The 15,740-nt window shown below is 29.8% G+C and overlaps 5 protein-coding genes across 5 annotated transcripts; 1 reads left to right on the top strand and 4 right to left on the bottom strand. All coding sequences in view use genetic code 12, as the record gives it.

The window, feature by feature from the left end:
• Window positions 1-56: 56 nt before the first annotated feature.
• RJT21DRAFT_86501 (guanine nucleotide exchange factor) lies at window positions 57-824 on the bottom strand (the record flags this gene model as incomplete). Its single annotated transcript, XM_064885475.1, has 1 exon — window positions 57-824. The coding sequence occupies one exon, from the start codon at window positions 822-824 to the stop codon at window positions 57-59; it is 768 nt and encodes a 255-aa protein (XP_064737734.1).
• A 223-nt stretch (window positions 825-1,047) lies between these two features.
• On the bottom strand, window positions 1,048-1,688 carry QCR9 (ubiquinol--cytochrome-c reductase subunit 9). The gene is made up of 2 exons (XM_064881942.1): window positions 1,645-1,688; window positions 1,048-1,351 (listed from the first exon to the last, which is right to left on the bottom strand). Exons 1-2 carry the CDS (start codon window positions 1,645-1,647, stop codon window positions 1,163-1,165), a joined length of 192 nt encoding a protein of 63 aa, XP_064737733.1. The 5' UTR covers window positions 1,648-1,688; the 3' UTR covers window positions 1,048-1,162.
• Window positions 1,689-3,380, bottom strand: TYS1 (tyrosine--tRNA ligase). The gene has a single exon (XM_064881941.1). The coding sequence runs from the start codon at window positions 3,116-3,118 to the stop codon at window positions 1,913-1,915; it is 1,206 nt and encodes a 401-aa protein (XP_064737732.1). The 5' UTR covers window positions 3,119-3,380; the 3' UTR covers window positions 1,689-1,912.
• A 114-nt stretch (window positions 3,381-3,494) lies between these two features.
• On the top strand, window positions 3,495-9,236 carry UBR1 (E3 ubiquitin-protein ligase). The gene has a single exon (XM_064879842.1). The coding sequence runs from the start codon at window positions 3,549-3,551 to the stop codon at window positions 8,991-8,993; it is 5,445 nt and encodes a 1,814-aa protein (XP_064737731.1). The 5' UTR covers window positions 3,495-3,548; the 3' UTR covers window positions 8,994-9,236.
• Window positions 9,237-9,810: 574 nt separating this feature from the next.
• RJT21DRAFT_40452 (putative ubiquitin-protein ligase) lies at window positions 9,811-15,740 on the bottom strand. The gene has a single exon (XM_064884453.1). The coding sequence runs from the start codon at window positions 15,671-15,673 to the stop codon at window positions 9,974-9,976; it is 5,700 nt and encodes a 1,899-aa protein (XP_064737730.1). The 5' UTR covers window positions 15,674-15,740; the 3' UTR covers window positions 9,811-9,973.

The following is a 15,740-nucleotide window of genomic DNA, read 5'->3' as shown; positions in this document are numbered from 1 at the left end:
ATATTATATATTAGTTATATATTAATTATATTTTACTTAAAATGGTTCTATATCATTTATGTCTCCTTAATGGCTGCCATATCAAGTACTTCAATACTACCTTCACCTTTAGCCACTTTTTTACCTTCACCTTCTTCAATTATACTAACTAATTTTCTATAATTAATTGGATCTATTATCCCCACACATTGAAAAGTTTTATCAGTCTTATCTTCATCTTCTATATGATCTATATATTGAATAATTTCATCATTAAATACTTTAGGATGTAATTTTCTTATTAATACAATTTTAATCTTCATTTGTGCTCTAGCAATTGGAATAATTTGTTTCTCTACAAGTAATTTAATTGCATCTAAAGCTTGTAATTTAGCTGGTTTTGTTGGATTTAAATGAAATTTAATTTCATTCAATGCCTTTTGAATCATCGATGGTGGATATCTTTTCTTTGATTTTGGATTTATACATTTAGTTGAAATAATAGTTAAAAATTCATTCTGTTTTTGTTGTAAATTAGCTGATCTTTCCTTTTCATTTAATTGAATTTCTCCCTTATTTAAAATTTCTAAAATAATTTGTTCTTGATTAGTAGTACCAAATGATTCCTTTAAATCATCATTATTGGCTACTTGTCCCTTAGATACATTTTGAAATACTTGAGGAATTTGTAATACTTCATCAAGATCCTTTTCAACTTTCAGTCTCCAGTCTTGAACTTTATTTTGGTAACACGCTATTTCGAATCTCTTCTTACCTTTTTTCATTCTGACTAACGAAACGTTAGTCAATCTGATCTGACTGTTGGGTTGGTTAATTACTGCCATGTTGTTATTATTGACTAGTGGTTATTGACTAGTGGTAAGTAGTTTAGTGGGTTAGTGTCTAGTGATTAGTGGCTAGTGACTAATTACTAGTAGTAGTTTAAAATTTTGTAGTGATGAGAAGGTCACGTGGATTTCACTATAATAATAATAATAGTAGCTATAATTATCAGTTAGAGAAGATCGATAACTTATTAACAGTCTATAGGTTATTTACTATCTACAACACTGTGTTACTATTGATACTGTAAATTAAGTATATAATGCTGTATAAATAACTATAGTCGAATGAAATGAAGTATGATAGTTTGCGGAGAATAGTGACTACTAATTAAAGTCATCTATTCGTCATCTTCGTCACCACCTTCGAGATAATTACCCTTGATATCTTTCCATAATTTACCTCTGTTGTGATGTTCAAACCAAGCAGTTACACCGGCATCGAAGAATCCTTCAAATGCAAAGGCACCAGCGAAAATAGTGGCTACGTAGATGGAGTTTCTTTGGAATAATTGAGTGATTAAGGAAGCCTAGATATGTTAGTACTTAATTCCATGTAATGAATAGAGGTAGATACTGTATAAGTAGTGTAGTTAGTGTAGTTAATATAACTATAACTAGAAACTATCAGTAGCTAATAGTCATTAATTACCAGTAGCTTATAGTCATTAACTAGTAATAACTAGGAGTATTAACTGGTATTAACTAGTATTAACTACCCATATGATCTCAGTGGTTATGTACGGTAATTCCTCCCAACAAATTCCACACTTACCACATCAAACTACACTACCACAGCATCTACCAAACAACTTTCACATACCATTATCGGATGTACAATGTATAATACAGTTAGTGTTATTAACTATGAGCTCTATAGGCTATCAATTTTTTCTTACGCATTTTTCATTCATTTTCACGACCAGTTGATTGGTTCTTGTGCTGCTTATGTAAGCGAGACATAACGACAAAATAGACAAAACAGTGAGAGACAAAAGACAAGACATATGGCAGCACAGAACTTTATAGTATTACTTGTATTATATAACGGATGTACATTATCGAATAGTAGATATACAGGACTCTATAATCTATTCTAATTTAGTAGCTTCTAACTTATCAGCAACTTCAGATACAGGTTCTGGAGTAGATTCCTTACCAGCACCAGGATATTTTGAACCTTTATTCTTAACCTTTTTAACCTTTTTTTCTTCCTTTGGAGTTGCAACTGGGTATCCACTCTTTTCAGCAGCTTGGAATTCAGGAGTTGCATCAAATTCAGCTTTAATTGGAGCTAATAATTCGACAATTCTATCAGCTACACCAGATTTAAGATCTACAGGAGATAATTTTTCACTAGCAAAATCTTCCTTTAATTCTTCAACTGAAGTATAAGTAATTGGACCACCATATTTCTCAGGTCTATTAATATCAAATTTAAATACTCCTTCTTTATCGGCCAATAATTCTTGAATTGGTTGAATTACATGTTCAACAAATGCAATTAATCCATTATCTTTAATATCACCTGGAGCACAATAAGCACTATTAACTTTCTTTCTAATATTTTTTGGTTCTTCAATAATATCAATTTTAGAATTTGGATCAGATGCACTCATTTTACCACCTTGACCTAAACCAGGAATCATATGATTCATTAAATGAGCTCTCTTTTTATAACCAATACCTGGTAAATTTTCTTCAGCTAATACAAAAATTTTTCTTTGATCAATTCCACCAAATTGTGCATCAACTCCTAAATGTTGTTCATCAAGTGCTTGCATTAATGGATAAATTAATCCTGATAATAAAGGATTTGCAACTTGTTTAACAACATCTGCTCCAGCTCTTTTAGCATCATTTTGAGATACTTTATTAGCAAGTTTAAAAATATCTAAAGTATATTCAGGAGTTAATTGATAAGATGATCCCACAACAAATTTTAATTTATTAATTGGAACATTTATAGATTTTAAAATAGCTTTAACAATAAATTCATAATATTTTGCTCGATGTTGAACAACTTCTAATGGAGCCTTCATATTATCTAAAAATGCATGTAAATCGGCCAAAAGTACAATCACTTCAGCTCCTGCCTTTAAGAAATGAGCTAATTTAATCATTGGAACAAAATATCCACAATGTGGTCTACCAGTTGGAGCTGTTCCCCAATAAATTTTCAAATGTCTTTGTTCTTTCTCTAATACATCCTTAATGATTTGGGCATTTAAGACTTCTGGTAAGTCTTTGGTAATCCACCGGTATTGTTCCTCCGGACTTAAATCTCCACTACTCATCGTTACCTTAATATTACGATTTGTATGTTAGTACGGAATGGTCTGAATCGTTGTAGTATGTACTCTGCTTCGATGAAAGATTTAAAAAAATTTAGTGGTGATTGAGGAGTGTGTGCAGGAAAATAGAAATATTATATGGTAACGACTATGAGTCACATACAACTCTAATCAGGATATGATTTATAGTGATTATATGTCTGTAGTGACTCAGTGTGAGTGACTTATATAAGTTACTGTAGAACTGAGGTTTGACACCTACTCGTACTGAGTTTTATGTGACTTAATTAAGTAGTGATATATCTCTAATATATATATGCATCACATGACCTGAGTCACATGCACGAGCCTACCCAACCACCGAAATATATAGCCGATATTAGAAATCAGGTTCGGCAATAACCACATAGAATTTCCTGATTTATACCATAAAATGAATGAAGATCGGCTTAAACAATTCTTAATTCAACTTCTGACCAGTGGTGGAGGAGTCAAGCCGAAAGAACTCAAATTCCGCCTTTATCGAGCCCTATACTATGCGGCAACTAATGAAGGGAAGTATTTAAAGGACTTATTCCCCACCATTAATGCCGATGAGGTAAGTCAAATGAAAGATTATAATGATCCTATAAAGAATGCTCGAGTCATTGAAAAGCCCTTCTATTCAACTAAAGAGAATAGTGATACTTATAGTCATCCTCGAGGTAAAGCATGTGCAAGAAGAATGAAGAAAGGTGAACCAAGTTATAGATGTGAACAATGTGGTTATGATGATACATGTGTATTATGTGTTTATTGTTTTAATAAAGATGATCATATAAATCATGATGTGACTATGTATTTATCCGATGGTAAATCCGGTATCTGTGATTGTGGAGATATTGAAGCATTTAAGTCATTAAATTGTAAGTGTCATAGTAGTAGTAGTAGTAGTAGTAATACTAATAATCAAGAAATCGATATTAATGGTTTAGAAGATTCACTATTATCGACTATTCGAATTGCCCTCGATTATATACTAGATGTAACTAATTTTGCCATTCATACATTACCATGTATTCATAGTCGAATTGATAATAATCATATTGAATTAAATCGTCAAGATATAAGTGAATTTTCAAATTTACCAAGAGAAAATTATGGGGGAATAATTGATAGTCATTATGATGAAGATTGGTATTTAATTCTTTGGAATGATGAACGTCATAATGCACCCGAAGCTAAAAGTTCAATTGAAAGTGGAATTGGTGGAACTGATAAACAATTAGAAGATTTAACTCATACTATTGATGCTAATGGTAGATGTATAATTGAACAATCTAAAAATCTTAGTCGATTAATTAAAATTAAGGAGAAAGTTGAACAAGGAGGTTTAGTGGCCAGTATTATAAGATCAAGAGATTATACTCGAGATATTATGGTTGAATTTATAATTCAATGGTTATTAGATATTATACAATCAACCAATTCAAATTTTAGTGAATTATGTAAATCTATAATTGCCGAATTATTATTAGAACCCGATTATAAATTGGCTAAACCATGGCCCAGTTATATGTTTAATAATTGTGGACCTAATTTTGAAATTGAAGCGTTTCAAAATGGATTTCTTATGGATAATGAATTCCCCAATTTAGGATATTGTCAAGTTAAATCGACTTTTGAACCTCAAGATATCACTAAACCATTTCGAATTGGATTAACTCATAAATCAGAATTGAATAAGATTCATCAATCTCGTCTTCAATATTTATTATTATTTGAAATAAGACTTGCTAAACAAACTAGAAAGAAATTACCGTCATTATTCTTACAACCTATAGTATCAGATTTAGATAAAAAGGCTATATTTGCCTATCAATTAATGGAAATCTTTCCCTCTTTATTACCTATATTAGCTATAGCTGATCGTGAAGAAGATTTAAATTCTTTACATGAAATAGCCGTACAAATCTTAACTTGTCCAACATGTGTAGGACAAGTATATGCTAATGATCAATTAGGAAATGTCTTAGGTCCATTAGTTAGTCTAATTGAAAGTTATTCAATTGAATGGAATATAGATACAGTATATCCTAATTATATTAATATTGATTATCATGGATTAAGAATGCCCTATAAGGATGCTTTAGCTATAAAGAAAGCTATAATGTTTGGCATATGGACCATAAAGAAATTAACTGATAAAAGTTTTGCTGGAGATCTGATTGTCAATATCTTAAATCCTCATAATTTAAGTATGATATTAATGCTTTTACGATACTTTCAAGGGTATTGGCCAATGATAAGAAAGTATGGAGAACATGTAGAAACTGAGAGTTATGATTTTACCATTCATTTAGAATTCTCTCGACAAATCCTTGAAATTGTTCGATCTATTGCCCTATATAATTATGATATTTCCTTAGTTCAACTGGCATTACAATTGATTATTGAATGTTTATATTTAAGACCGGTCAGTTATAATGATAAGGGACTTATTGAATTTAAAGTTAGTAAGGATTCAGTAGCGTTTGTTAATCCTATAAATTCATTATTGTCATATATGTTACAATTTAGAGGTATAACTGATTTACAAATGGATAAATTCACTACTCAATTACCACAAATTTGTGATCTTTCTCTTACCAGTATCGTATTAGGATTTCAAATTAAAATTGGATTTTGGATAAGAAATGGGATTTCGGCATCTCGTCAAGCTTCATTATATTTCGATCCTATATTACTGGAACATACCTATTTGCGAGACTTTTATTTATGTCAAGTTAATGCTATCTATAATGATCCAACAGCAGTATTCCATTTCTTCCTTCATAGATGGGAATTAAATAATTGGTTTGAAGGCATTGAGGCTCATGATAAAACAGGATATGAAGATCGATTCAATTCTATTTCGGAAAAGATGATTATATTCTTTTATAATTTAATTACTGATAGACTGTCGTTTGTTAAATCATCTACTGAAGAAAGACTTGTGCAAAAGGCCAAATTGGCTATAAGTTATGCATTATGTGATGAGCCTCGATCTTATTCTAATTTACGTAAACGAGTAGGTGATGAAATCAATTCATTACCTCAATATGATACTATCTTAAAGGAAGTAGCTGATTATCAAGAACCTTCAGGATTAGTCGATACAGGATTATATCGATTAAAGGCTTCACAATTTGAACAATTGGATCCTCTAAGTCTTTTATTGGATTCTAATAAATTCCAACAAGTTTCAGAAACTCTTATAAAGAATGTGGCTAAAATCAATAAAATCCCCGAAGATTCAGTAGTATTAATGCCTCGAATTTCCCCTAGTGATGAATCATTTATTAATAAATCTATAGCTAATTTTACCAAGACTAAAGATTTTGCAAAATTGATTTATAAATATTTACAATTATCTATTGATTCATCCGATGAAACTTATTTACCACAACTACTTCATTTAGTTCATGCGGTAATTAAAGATGATGAATTATTATATGGGAATAATTATTTAAATGACCATTTTATAACTATCCCCATAACTGATTTATTATTAACTATAGTTGAACTGACGATGTCGAAATATGTGGTTCTGAAAGCGGATTATTTAGTGGATCAATTCATTAGTAAAGATTCTCGAATTATGGAGAATTTAATTGATTGCTTTGGAGAAGAATATATAAAGACTTATAAACGAAAGAAAACTCAAGAAACAGAAATTGATAAGAAAAAGAGAATTGCCGAAGATCGTAAAGCCAAAATTATGAAGAAATTCGCTAAGAAACGAAGTAAATTTCTTCAACAAAATCCATCAGAAACTCATGATGAAACGAGTCAACTTGAACATACTCATCTTGAGAATTCTTCAAATGTATCATTTAGAACTTGTGTATTATGTGGAGAAATTGAAAATACTAAAGATCCATTTGGAATCTTATATACTTCAGCAGAAACTGCTACACTTTGGAAAGTTCCTGATACAACTCAAGGGTTGGCAAAATCTCTTGAACTTTGGCAACCTCCTAATTGTCAATTGGATATACTGACTATTTATGGTCAAGGATATAATTATCAACAAGAACCTTCACAATTTAATAATGTATCTTTCCGAGCCAATGTCTTAACTACTTGTGGTCATGGAATGCATTATTCATGTTATATAAGATCTTCACAAAATTTAAGATTATTTGCTTGTCCCTTGTGTCATAATCTTCATGAAAAATTCTTACCATCATTTATACCTCCTAATGATGGAGGAGGATTATCGCTTGAAGAAATCTTTAGAGATACTAAAAAAGTTAAATATAATCAAATTCTTCGATCTTCATCCAATTCTAAATGTCGGAAATTAATTGAAGCCACTATTCATGAAGATTATATAACTTCAAATGATACAGATTTCCGAAAATTCGCTAGAATTTTACTGGATGATTTATCATATCTTCCTACTGTTCGAAAGTATTTAGTGGGGATTAATAATAATGAGAAATACTTTAATAGTCTTCAAAATGTTTCAGTAATGATTGGAGATATTATTAGAATGAGTGAAATCTCTACTAGAATCAGTGGAACTGTGAGTTATTCTAATTTCTTAACTCAAATATCTAATCCCACCAAGATATTACTTCGATCATTAATTCAATGTCGAGCAGTAATGTTTGAATGTAGAAGTTCTCCCATATTATTAAATACAAATTATGGATTGGATTTTGAAATTAATTCATTTTGGAGTTCAGATAATTTATTGGATGGAGTATTTAATGAAGTGGTTCTGTTATTCTTTCAAACTGATGAATCACTTGTTACTTTATGTCGACTTGGAATTACCAAATTATTAACCATTTGTATTTATTCATTATTTGATAGAAGTAGATTTAAACCTGATTTGATTGATATATTAGTGGATGAAGAAGATAGTCCAATTAATGAAGATACTCTTAAGGCACTTGCTCATTTAATTACTTATTCAGTATATGAAATGCCTACGGTTATAATTTCATCTAGTGATCCTATAGTGAGAAAGTATTATTTCACAATTGAAAGACTTGTATTACCTTTATTAAGACAATTGGTTATACTTGAAGATATAATTACTGCTAAACATGTTAGTGAAAATACTTTTGAATCATTAGATAGATTTCAAGATTTGGAATTTGATATAATGGCTCAAAAAAGACCAGCATGTTCAGATGCATTAACTAAAGTCCTTGGATTACCAAGTTTAAGTGAATTAATTATTGGAATTGCTCAAGAGAATGGTGATGAACGATTTGAATTTGAATCTCAAGTATATGATATTGTATGTAATGCTAAGATTCCTAAATATTATGAAGAAGGAATTCTTACTCTTGAATATCCGGGAGTTGTACAATTAATTCCTATGACCAAAGATTATAATGCATGTGTAATTGATTCAAATAATTATTCAATTAAAGGAGGTTATGATAAAATGGTATGTTTAGTATGTGGAACACGAGTTAAAAGTTCAAGAGGTGCTCAACATCTTAGTGAATGTTCAGTTCATACGGGGCCATTTTTTATACCTCGATTAAATGTATTAAGAATTATAACTCATAGTGGACCTAATAGAATTAATGTAGATATATCAGGACCATATTTAACCAGTCATGGAGAAGTTAAAAAGGCCAATACTTCAGGTAATGCTAGTTTAAATAAGCAAAGATATTTAACGCTTAATAAGCTTTGGTTAAATCATGGACTTAATTCATTTGTATCGAGAAATATCTATGATTCACGAGGGGATGGGAATATTATTAATATATATGTTCAAGCAGATGATGATTGGGAAGATGAAGGAGAGGGAGAGGAGGAGGAGGAGGAGGAAGATGATGATAGTGGTGAAGAGTTTGGAGATGTACCAGTTAATAATTTCTTGTGGTAGTATATAGTATATTATACATATAATACATGTTATACATATAGTACATGTTATACATATAATATATTATACATAATATACTTATAATATATGTTATACATATTATACATATTATACATATAATACATATTGTATAAATACTCAGTATAGTTTTAATATACAAGTATATTCTACTACATAAACTATACTGAGTACTTATACACATAAGTACATTATATATTATACATTATATATTATACATTATATATTACATCACATTATCCATTATACTTATACATTACATTTCTTATACAGTCTATTAAAGTACAGTAAACACATAATATGAATACTGTATAGATAGTTCTATGTATATGTATACTATATACTTATTGTGTATAACTGATACACTCTGTATACTGTATATTATACATTATGTTATACTCTATACAACCGTTAGATATTATTATATACTGTCTATTATACTACATCCTATACGCATTATATACGCATTATGTACACATTGAATATACACATTATATACGCATTACATTATACTATATTATGTATTACAGTAGTTGATACATCGTATTTTATACCTCACATTATACACACATATATTATACATATATTATACACACATATAATACACTGGTATACACACATTATATTACACTTTATATCCATTACACACACATTATATACATTATACTATACATTACAGTACATCATATATTATACATACTATTACTATAAGTACAGTATATAATTAGTACACACTCTCGTATTATATAGTATAATTATACATACTATATATTATACACATACTACTTTATTATATACATTAATACTATACACACTTTTATAAATAGTATTACACAGTAAATCATGTTATAGGTATACATATACTATACACATACTCATTACATATACTATACACATACTCATTACATATACTATACTATACATATTATACATGTATATTATACATATACAATAAATTTATACTACAACGTATCCCATCCTCCCATATCCATTACACTCTCAAGATTACGTACTATAACATTAGGCACATTATGCTGTAACCAAACATTCCTCATAAACTCATCATATCGTGGCTTCATCAAATAAAGTGTCTTGGGCTTCTTAGGTTCTCCTCCTGGTAATTCTCCATGTTGATCTAAGAATGGTGCATTATAAAATGATCCTCCATTCTTATGAAGTAATAATAATGATCGATCTTTAGGTAATAAAAATATCCCCACATTATTAGCACATTCTTTTAAATAATGCGTAGTACATTGACCTTCATTACATCCAATAGCTGATTTTTGAATATCAACCACTTCTCCACAGAATAAACAAACAGCTGGATCTTCAATTGACATATGAGGATTATTATACTTATCCAGATAATAATATTTAGTAAAGAAGAAATCTAATCGATCAGGTAATTCAGTTAATTTAATAATCCCGGGATATTCCATTCGTTTAATACTTAAAGGTTCAATATTGGATTTCCCACTTCTTAAATATAATAAAAATCCACTAAATACATTACTTTCATAAGATTTATCTTGACTAGTGAATTGATCTAAATATTCACTTACAAGTTTTACATTTAAGAATTGACTTAATCTATCAGCTTCTAAATTAATATTAGGATATGATAATTGTAATCCATCATAATTGGCACATTGAACAAAGGAATAAATAGCTGCTCGTCTTAAAAATGGGGTAGTGGCTTTAATTATCATTGAATATAATACTAATATGAATCTTTCATCATTAATTATATTACTATTATCTTCATCATTAGTATCATAAATGATTTTAAACTTTCTAAACATAATTCTTAAAGATTTAGCCACGGTTGGATCGATAGTTTCTTGTAGAATAGGGATATCTACTATAGAAAAATCAGCACTCTTATAATAATCATGAGCAATAATTTCTTTACATATAATATGAAAAGATTGAATTATATGACCTACTAAACATCCATTTAATATAGTATTAAATGAAAATCCCGCTGATGGAGTAGGTAATATACTAACTAAAGTATCAAGAAAATCCGATTCTAATATACTAGTATTCATTTGAATAGTAGATAATGAAAATAATTTAGCTAAAGATTTGGAATATACATCACTGCCGGGGTTTGGAACTTGTAACCAATTATTAACTTTCATAAGAATTGAAGAATTTCGAAATTCACTTAAAGTTCTTAAATTAATTAATGATTTATTGGAAATTTGATTAATTACAAGTTGTTCCTTTATAGGGATACCTCGAAGAGATATTTCAAGGGATTTTACGGTATTAACCAATATAAATGTGGCATCTGGTTTAAAAATTTGTGGGAAAGTTAAACAAGAAAGGATTTGAAACATATTACTTAATAAAGATTTAAAATTTTGTTGACGAGTATTTATTTCGTTATTTCCTCTTGCATCTAAATTCAGAAATATCGTATCCTTTTCAACAGACAGTAAGATCGATAATTTTTCTACATCTTCTTTATAACATTGTTCAAATCGATTATACCATTGAATATCATGAACGATTTTGGGATTTAAAGTTTCTAAAGTATTTAATGGAGTCAATTGTAAAAAGTTTTGTAAACTTCGATTATTTCGATTCCAAATTATAGGAATAAACAGATTATTAATGGCTTTACATAATGGACATATGAATTCCTTATGTTCGATATTTTCTGGAGTATTTCTAGTAATTTGAATCAGATTACTACGAGAATTAACAAAATTCATATAACACAGAAAGTGCATTCCATGACCACAACTTACAGAAACTAATTTACTATCCACATGATCTTGATGAGAGAATCCAGGCCCAATCACATTACTTTCTTTCACTTTATGCATATAACTCTTCCATTTATCGGATTTAATGTCAGTGCTGGTAGTGGAATCTTCTCCATCATCTAAATTAGGTCCATCGGAAAAGGATTTAACAAACCAATACTTATCATCAAATGGGATAGTTCTAAATTCCGAAGATTTAGTGATATATGTCATAATTCCAAAGGGACTTTCATCCGCTGCATTTTGACATAATAAACAATGAGCCTCCGGAAACCTCCAGCCATTTTCTTCTTCATAATCTTCCATTTCAATATCACTGCCATTAGGTTCAAAATGATTATTCTTTAAGAATGATGATTGTCTCTTTTTAAATTTAGCCATTAATTTAGCCTGACGTTCTTGAGCAATTCGTTTCTTCTTTTCATAATCATTTTCATCTTCACATTCATTGGTATTTAAATTCACTTTTATAATATCAAATGAATCGATTTGTTCATTCAATATCTTATTAAGAGTTTGATATTTATCTTCAAATACCTTGAGGATATATCGAATTTTTGAATGATGATTCTTAAAGATATCATTATTTAAGAAATCATACAATAAGACTGCTACTGAAGTTTTATGAACATCGGATACATTGACAAATCGATCATAAAATGATCCATATTGTTGCATATCCACAGTATTTTCAAACGCACAAATATGAATTAAATGTAAGGCAGTTTCCAATAAACTATCAGCTTCAATTTCTTCGGCTTTAATATATTGTAAAGTTTTAATTAAGAAATCACTAAAGTATGTGGAAGCAGAGAAATTCCCAATGTATCGGAAATTTCCTAATTCTTGAGGACTTCTTAATTTCGGTTCAATAACGATTTCCGAATATGGTTTACGAATTCTTTTCCGTATTCGATCCTTAACAAATTTAATGGCATCATCTTTAGTGTTAGTTGTATAATTAAAATAGTAAGGATTTATTTCATCAAGATACTCTTCTTTTAAATGATAAACTCCTATATCACTGGCCCCCTTGGGAGGTACGAAATCCGTCATTTCCGTAAGAATTATATCGAATCTCTTTTCTGAAGTTATATGATCAGGGATTTGCGAACACATCTTAGTATAATTCATAGGTCCAAAACATAAATTATGAATGATTTCATGTTTAATTCGAAGTCGATTAACTACTTCATCCTTAAGACCTCGAAGATATAAATCTTCCGTTAGACTATGGATGAAGAAATTCATACATTCTTCCAACATGTATGGTAAAGTTTTCAGATCATATACCAAAGGAGTGGTGGTGGTGGTGGTGGTGGTGGTAGAAATAGAAACTTCATTAATCCATCCATCCATTAATAACCACCGACTAAATAATAAGTAACACACTAAATTGGGACTATTGGAATTAATAAATACTTGAGTTAAGAATAAATCTCTCATATATCCACTCTCTCGAAGTCCGGTACTACGATACAATTGTAATTGAGATCTTACACTAAATCCATTTCTTACCCAAAATCCCGATTTAATTTGTGACATAAGTACTATAGTTCTTATAGGATAATCAAATATACAAGTTAAAGGATTGGCTAAATCGATTTCAATTTGTTGACCATGACAAATCTTTGACTTTGATGAAGATTCTAGTGCATCTACCAAATCAGAAGGTGATTGAAATTCCAGTAATTCAATTAACCAACTTAAAAATGAATGGATGGGATGTAAGAAACTAACTTTTTCTTCATCGATTCGGAAATGTTGAATTATATTTCCTCCAATAGGTTCCTTTGAAATGGATTTTTCTGATGATAAATTTACATCTACTGAATCATCCATAAGTCCAGGATAATCATTATTTTCTAATTTTAATAAGAATCCAATAACATAATTTATGGCATTCTTTGAAAGGGATTTCTTTAATTCATCATCACATAAATTACATAAACAATGAGCAATATATTCTCCAAATTGATATATTACCAGTATAGCATGAAAGAATGCTGTATAATCCGGACTTTCATATTCTACATGATTCTTCTTTTCTCGTTTCATAACAGGTCTACCTTGGAAAAGTGCCAAGATATCACAAGCCATGGGGATTATATTACTAGTTAATATGGATTTAGAATCTCGACTCCGACTTAAAATGTATCCAATATCAAAAAAGATTTGTCCCCAACGTCTATTCTTTAAAGATTTCATGGATATTTCATGAGTAATTTCAATTTCTTCTGGTGATCGTATTTCTTCCACCGTTAGGAATCCATATATTGAAGCAAAGATTCTTGAAATATCTCCATGTTGAACTATGGAAGTTGAATTGGATGGACAAGTAAATAATTGAGTTGATAAAGTACACATGATATTTAATTCCGGTTCTCTATCCATGGTAAGAAACATATCCGCAATGGTGGGATATATATCAACATATTGACATGATACAATATTCTTATAATATAAATTAGTTATTAATGAAGTTGAATATAAATCATGTAATAAAATTCGAATGGATTTCCAAAATCTAACATCTAAATAAATAAAATATTGTAGACGAGATCCAAGATGGGATGAACTTATATCATAATCTGATTCAGTTAAATTATAATCACATTCTTGACAAATTTCATCGGGTAAATTCCATTTGGAGGGATGGAAATACCAATGATTCAGGGCCTTTTTAAAGCAATTTATTTTGGGAATCTTTAAGGAAGGATCTAATGATCCCACTTTATATTGATAAGATTTTATACTACTTACTAAAAGTCCATTATTCCATTTCCCACAAAAGGCTCGACAGAATAAATTTTTGACTCGATTATTGGTTTTAAACATTTCACTTTCAGTTAAATCATATATCCAATTAAGTATTTCATCACACATATCTTCACGAAATACATCTCTATGACTTCTAATACATGAAGCTAAACCTGTTGCACTAAGAATTTTTTGTCTTTCAAGTAATAAATTAATATCTCGAGAACTTATAACTTTAGCCATTCCATAATTTTGAACTTTTTCAGTAATCATTACGGCAAAATTCTTAACTTTTTTACTGGCTAAATGAATTCTTTGTACTGCATCTCTATATTGTCTAATTTGATCATTATATACAATCAAATAATATTCATCATTATTAATATCATTCATATTAATATTTAATCCATATTTAGTCGGATTTAAGGATCCATTAATGGTTTTTAATTCAACTTGTGATTGACTGGCCTCTTCTGGATCTTCAAATTGAGCATCAGATTGACTCATTACATCTATAACATAATCTAATAATACTTCAATGGTTTTTATAAAGGAATTTTCTAAATCTTGAGGCATTTGTGAATCTCGTATTGGTAAACTTTCATCATCTTCAACAGCATATGGACAAAAATATTCTTTAACCCAAGCTTCAGGATCTCCACAATCACATACTCCTCCATTTTCTCGTTGACAAATGGTTATATGAACTTTATGACCTTCATGATATTCCGGATGATAACAATGCGAACATAACGCACAAGTATCATCAAATCCACAAGTTAAACATCGATATATGGGTTCACCTTTTCTAAAGATTCTAGCACATGGCAGATTAGCATGGAATGCATGATGATTATGAGTATCATATTTAGCATCTCGACGTTTTAAATTAAGTTTATAGTAGTTAGCAAATAGCCATTCATATTCACTTTCAACTTTATTAATCATACTGTCAATATTGTCGAGTTTCCCATTAGGGAATAACCAATTAAGATATTTGCCTTCATGACTAACGGCTAAGAAAAGTGCTTTCCGGATTTGTTGACGGACTTCTTTGTCGAATTTGTAGCGGGACTGAAGAGGTAGTTGGAATAGGAACTGTTTTAGAGTGTTAGTATCCATATTGTGGTGGTGGTGCTGGTGGTGGTAGTGGTGGTAGTGGTGGTAGTGGTGGTAGTGCTAGTGGTAC

The sequence above is a fragment of the Scheffersomyces amazonensis genome, assembly GCF_036850825.1.
Source record: "Scheffersomyces amazonensis strain UFMG-HMD-26.3 chromosome Unknown RJT21scaffold_4, whole genome shotgun sequence".
In the NCBI taxonomy this organism is placed as follows: Eukaryota; Fungi; Ascomycota; class Pichiomycetes; order Serinales; family Debaryomycetaceae; genus Scheffersomyces; species Scheffersomyces amazonensis.
This window is presented reverse-complemented; position numbering and strand designations above follow the sequence as displayed.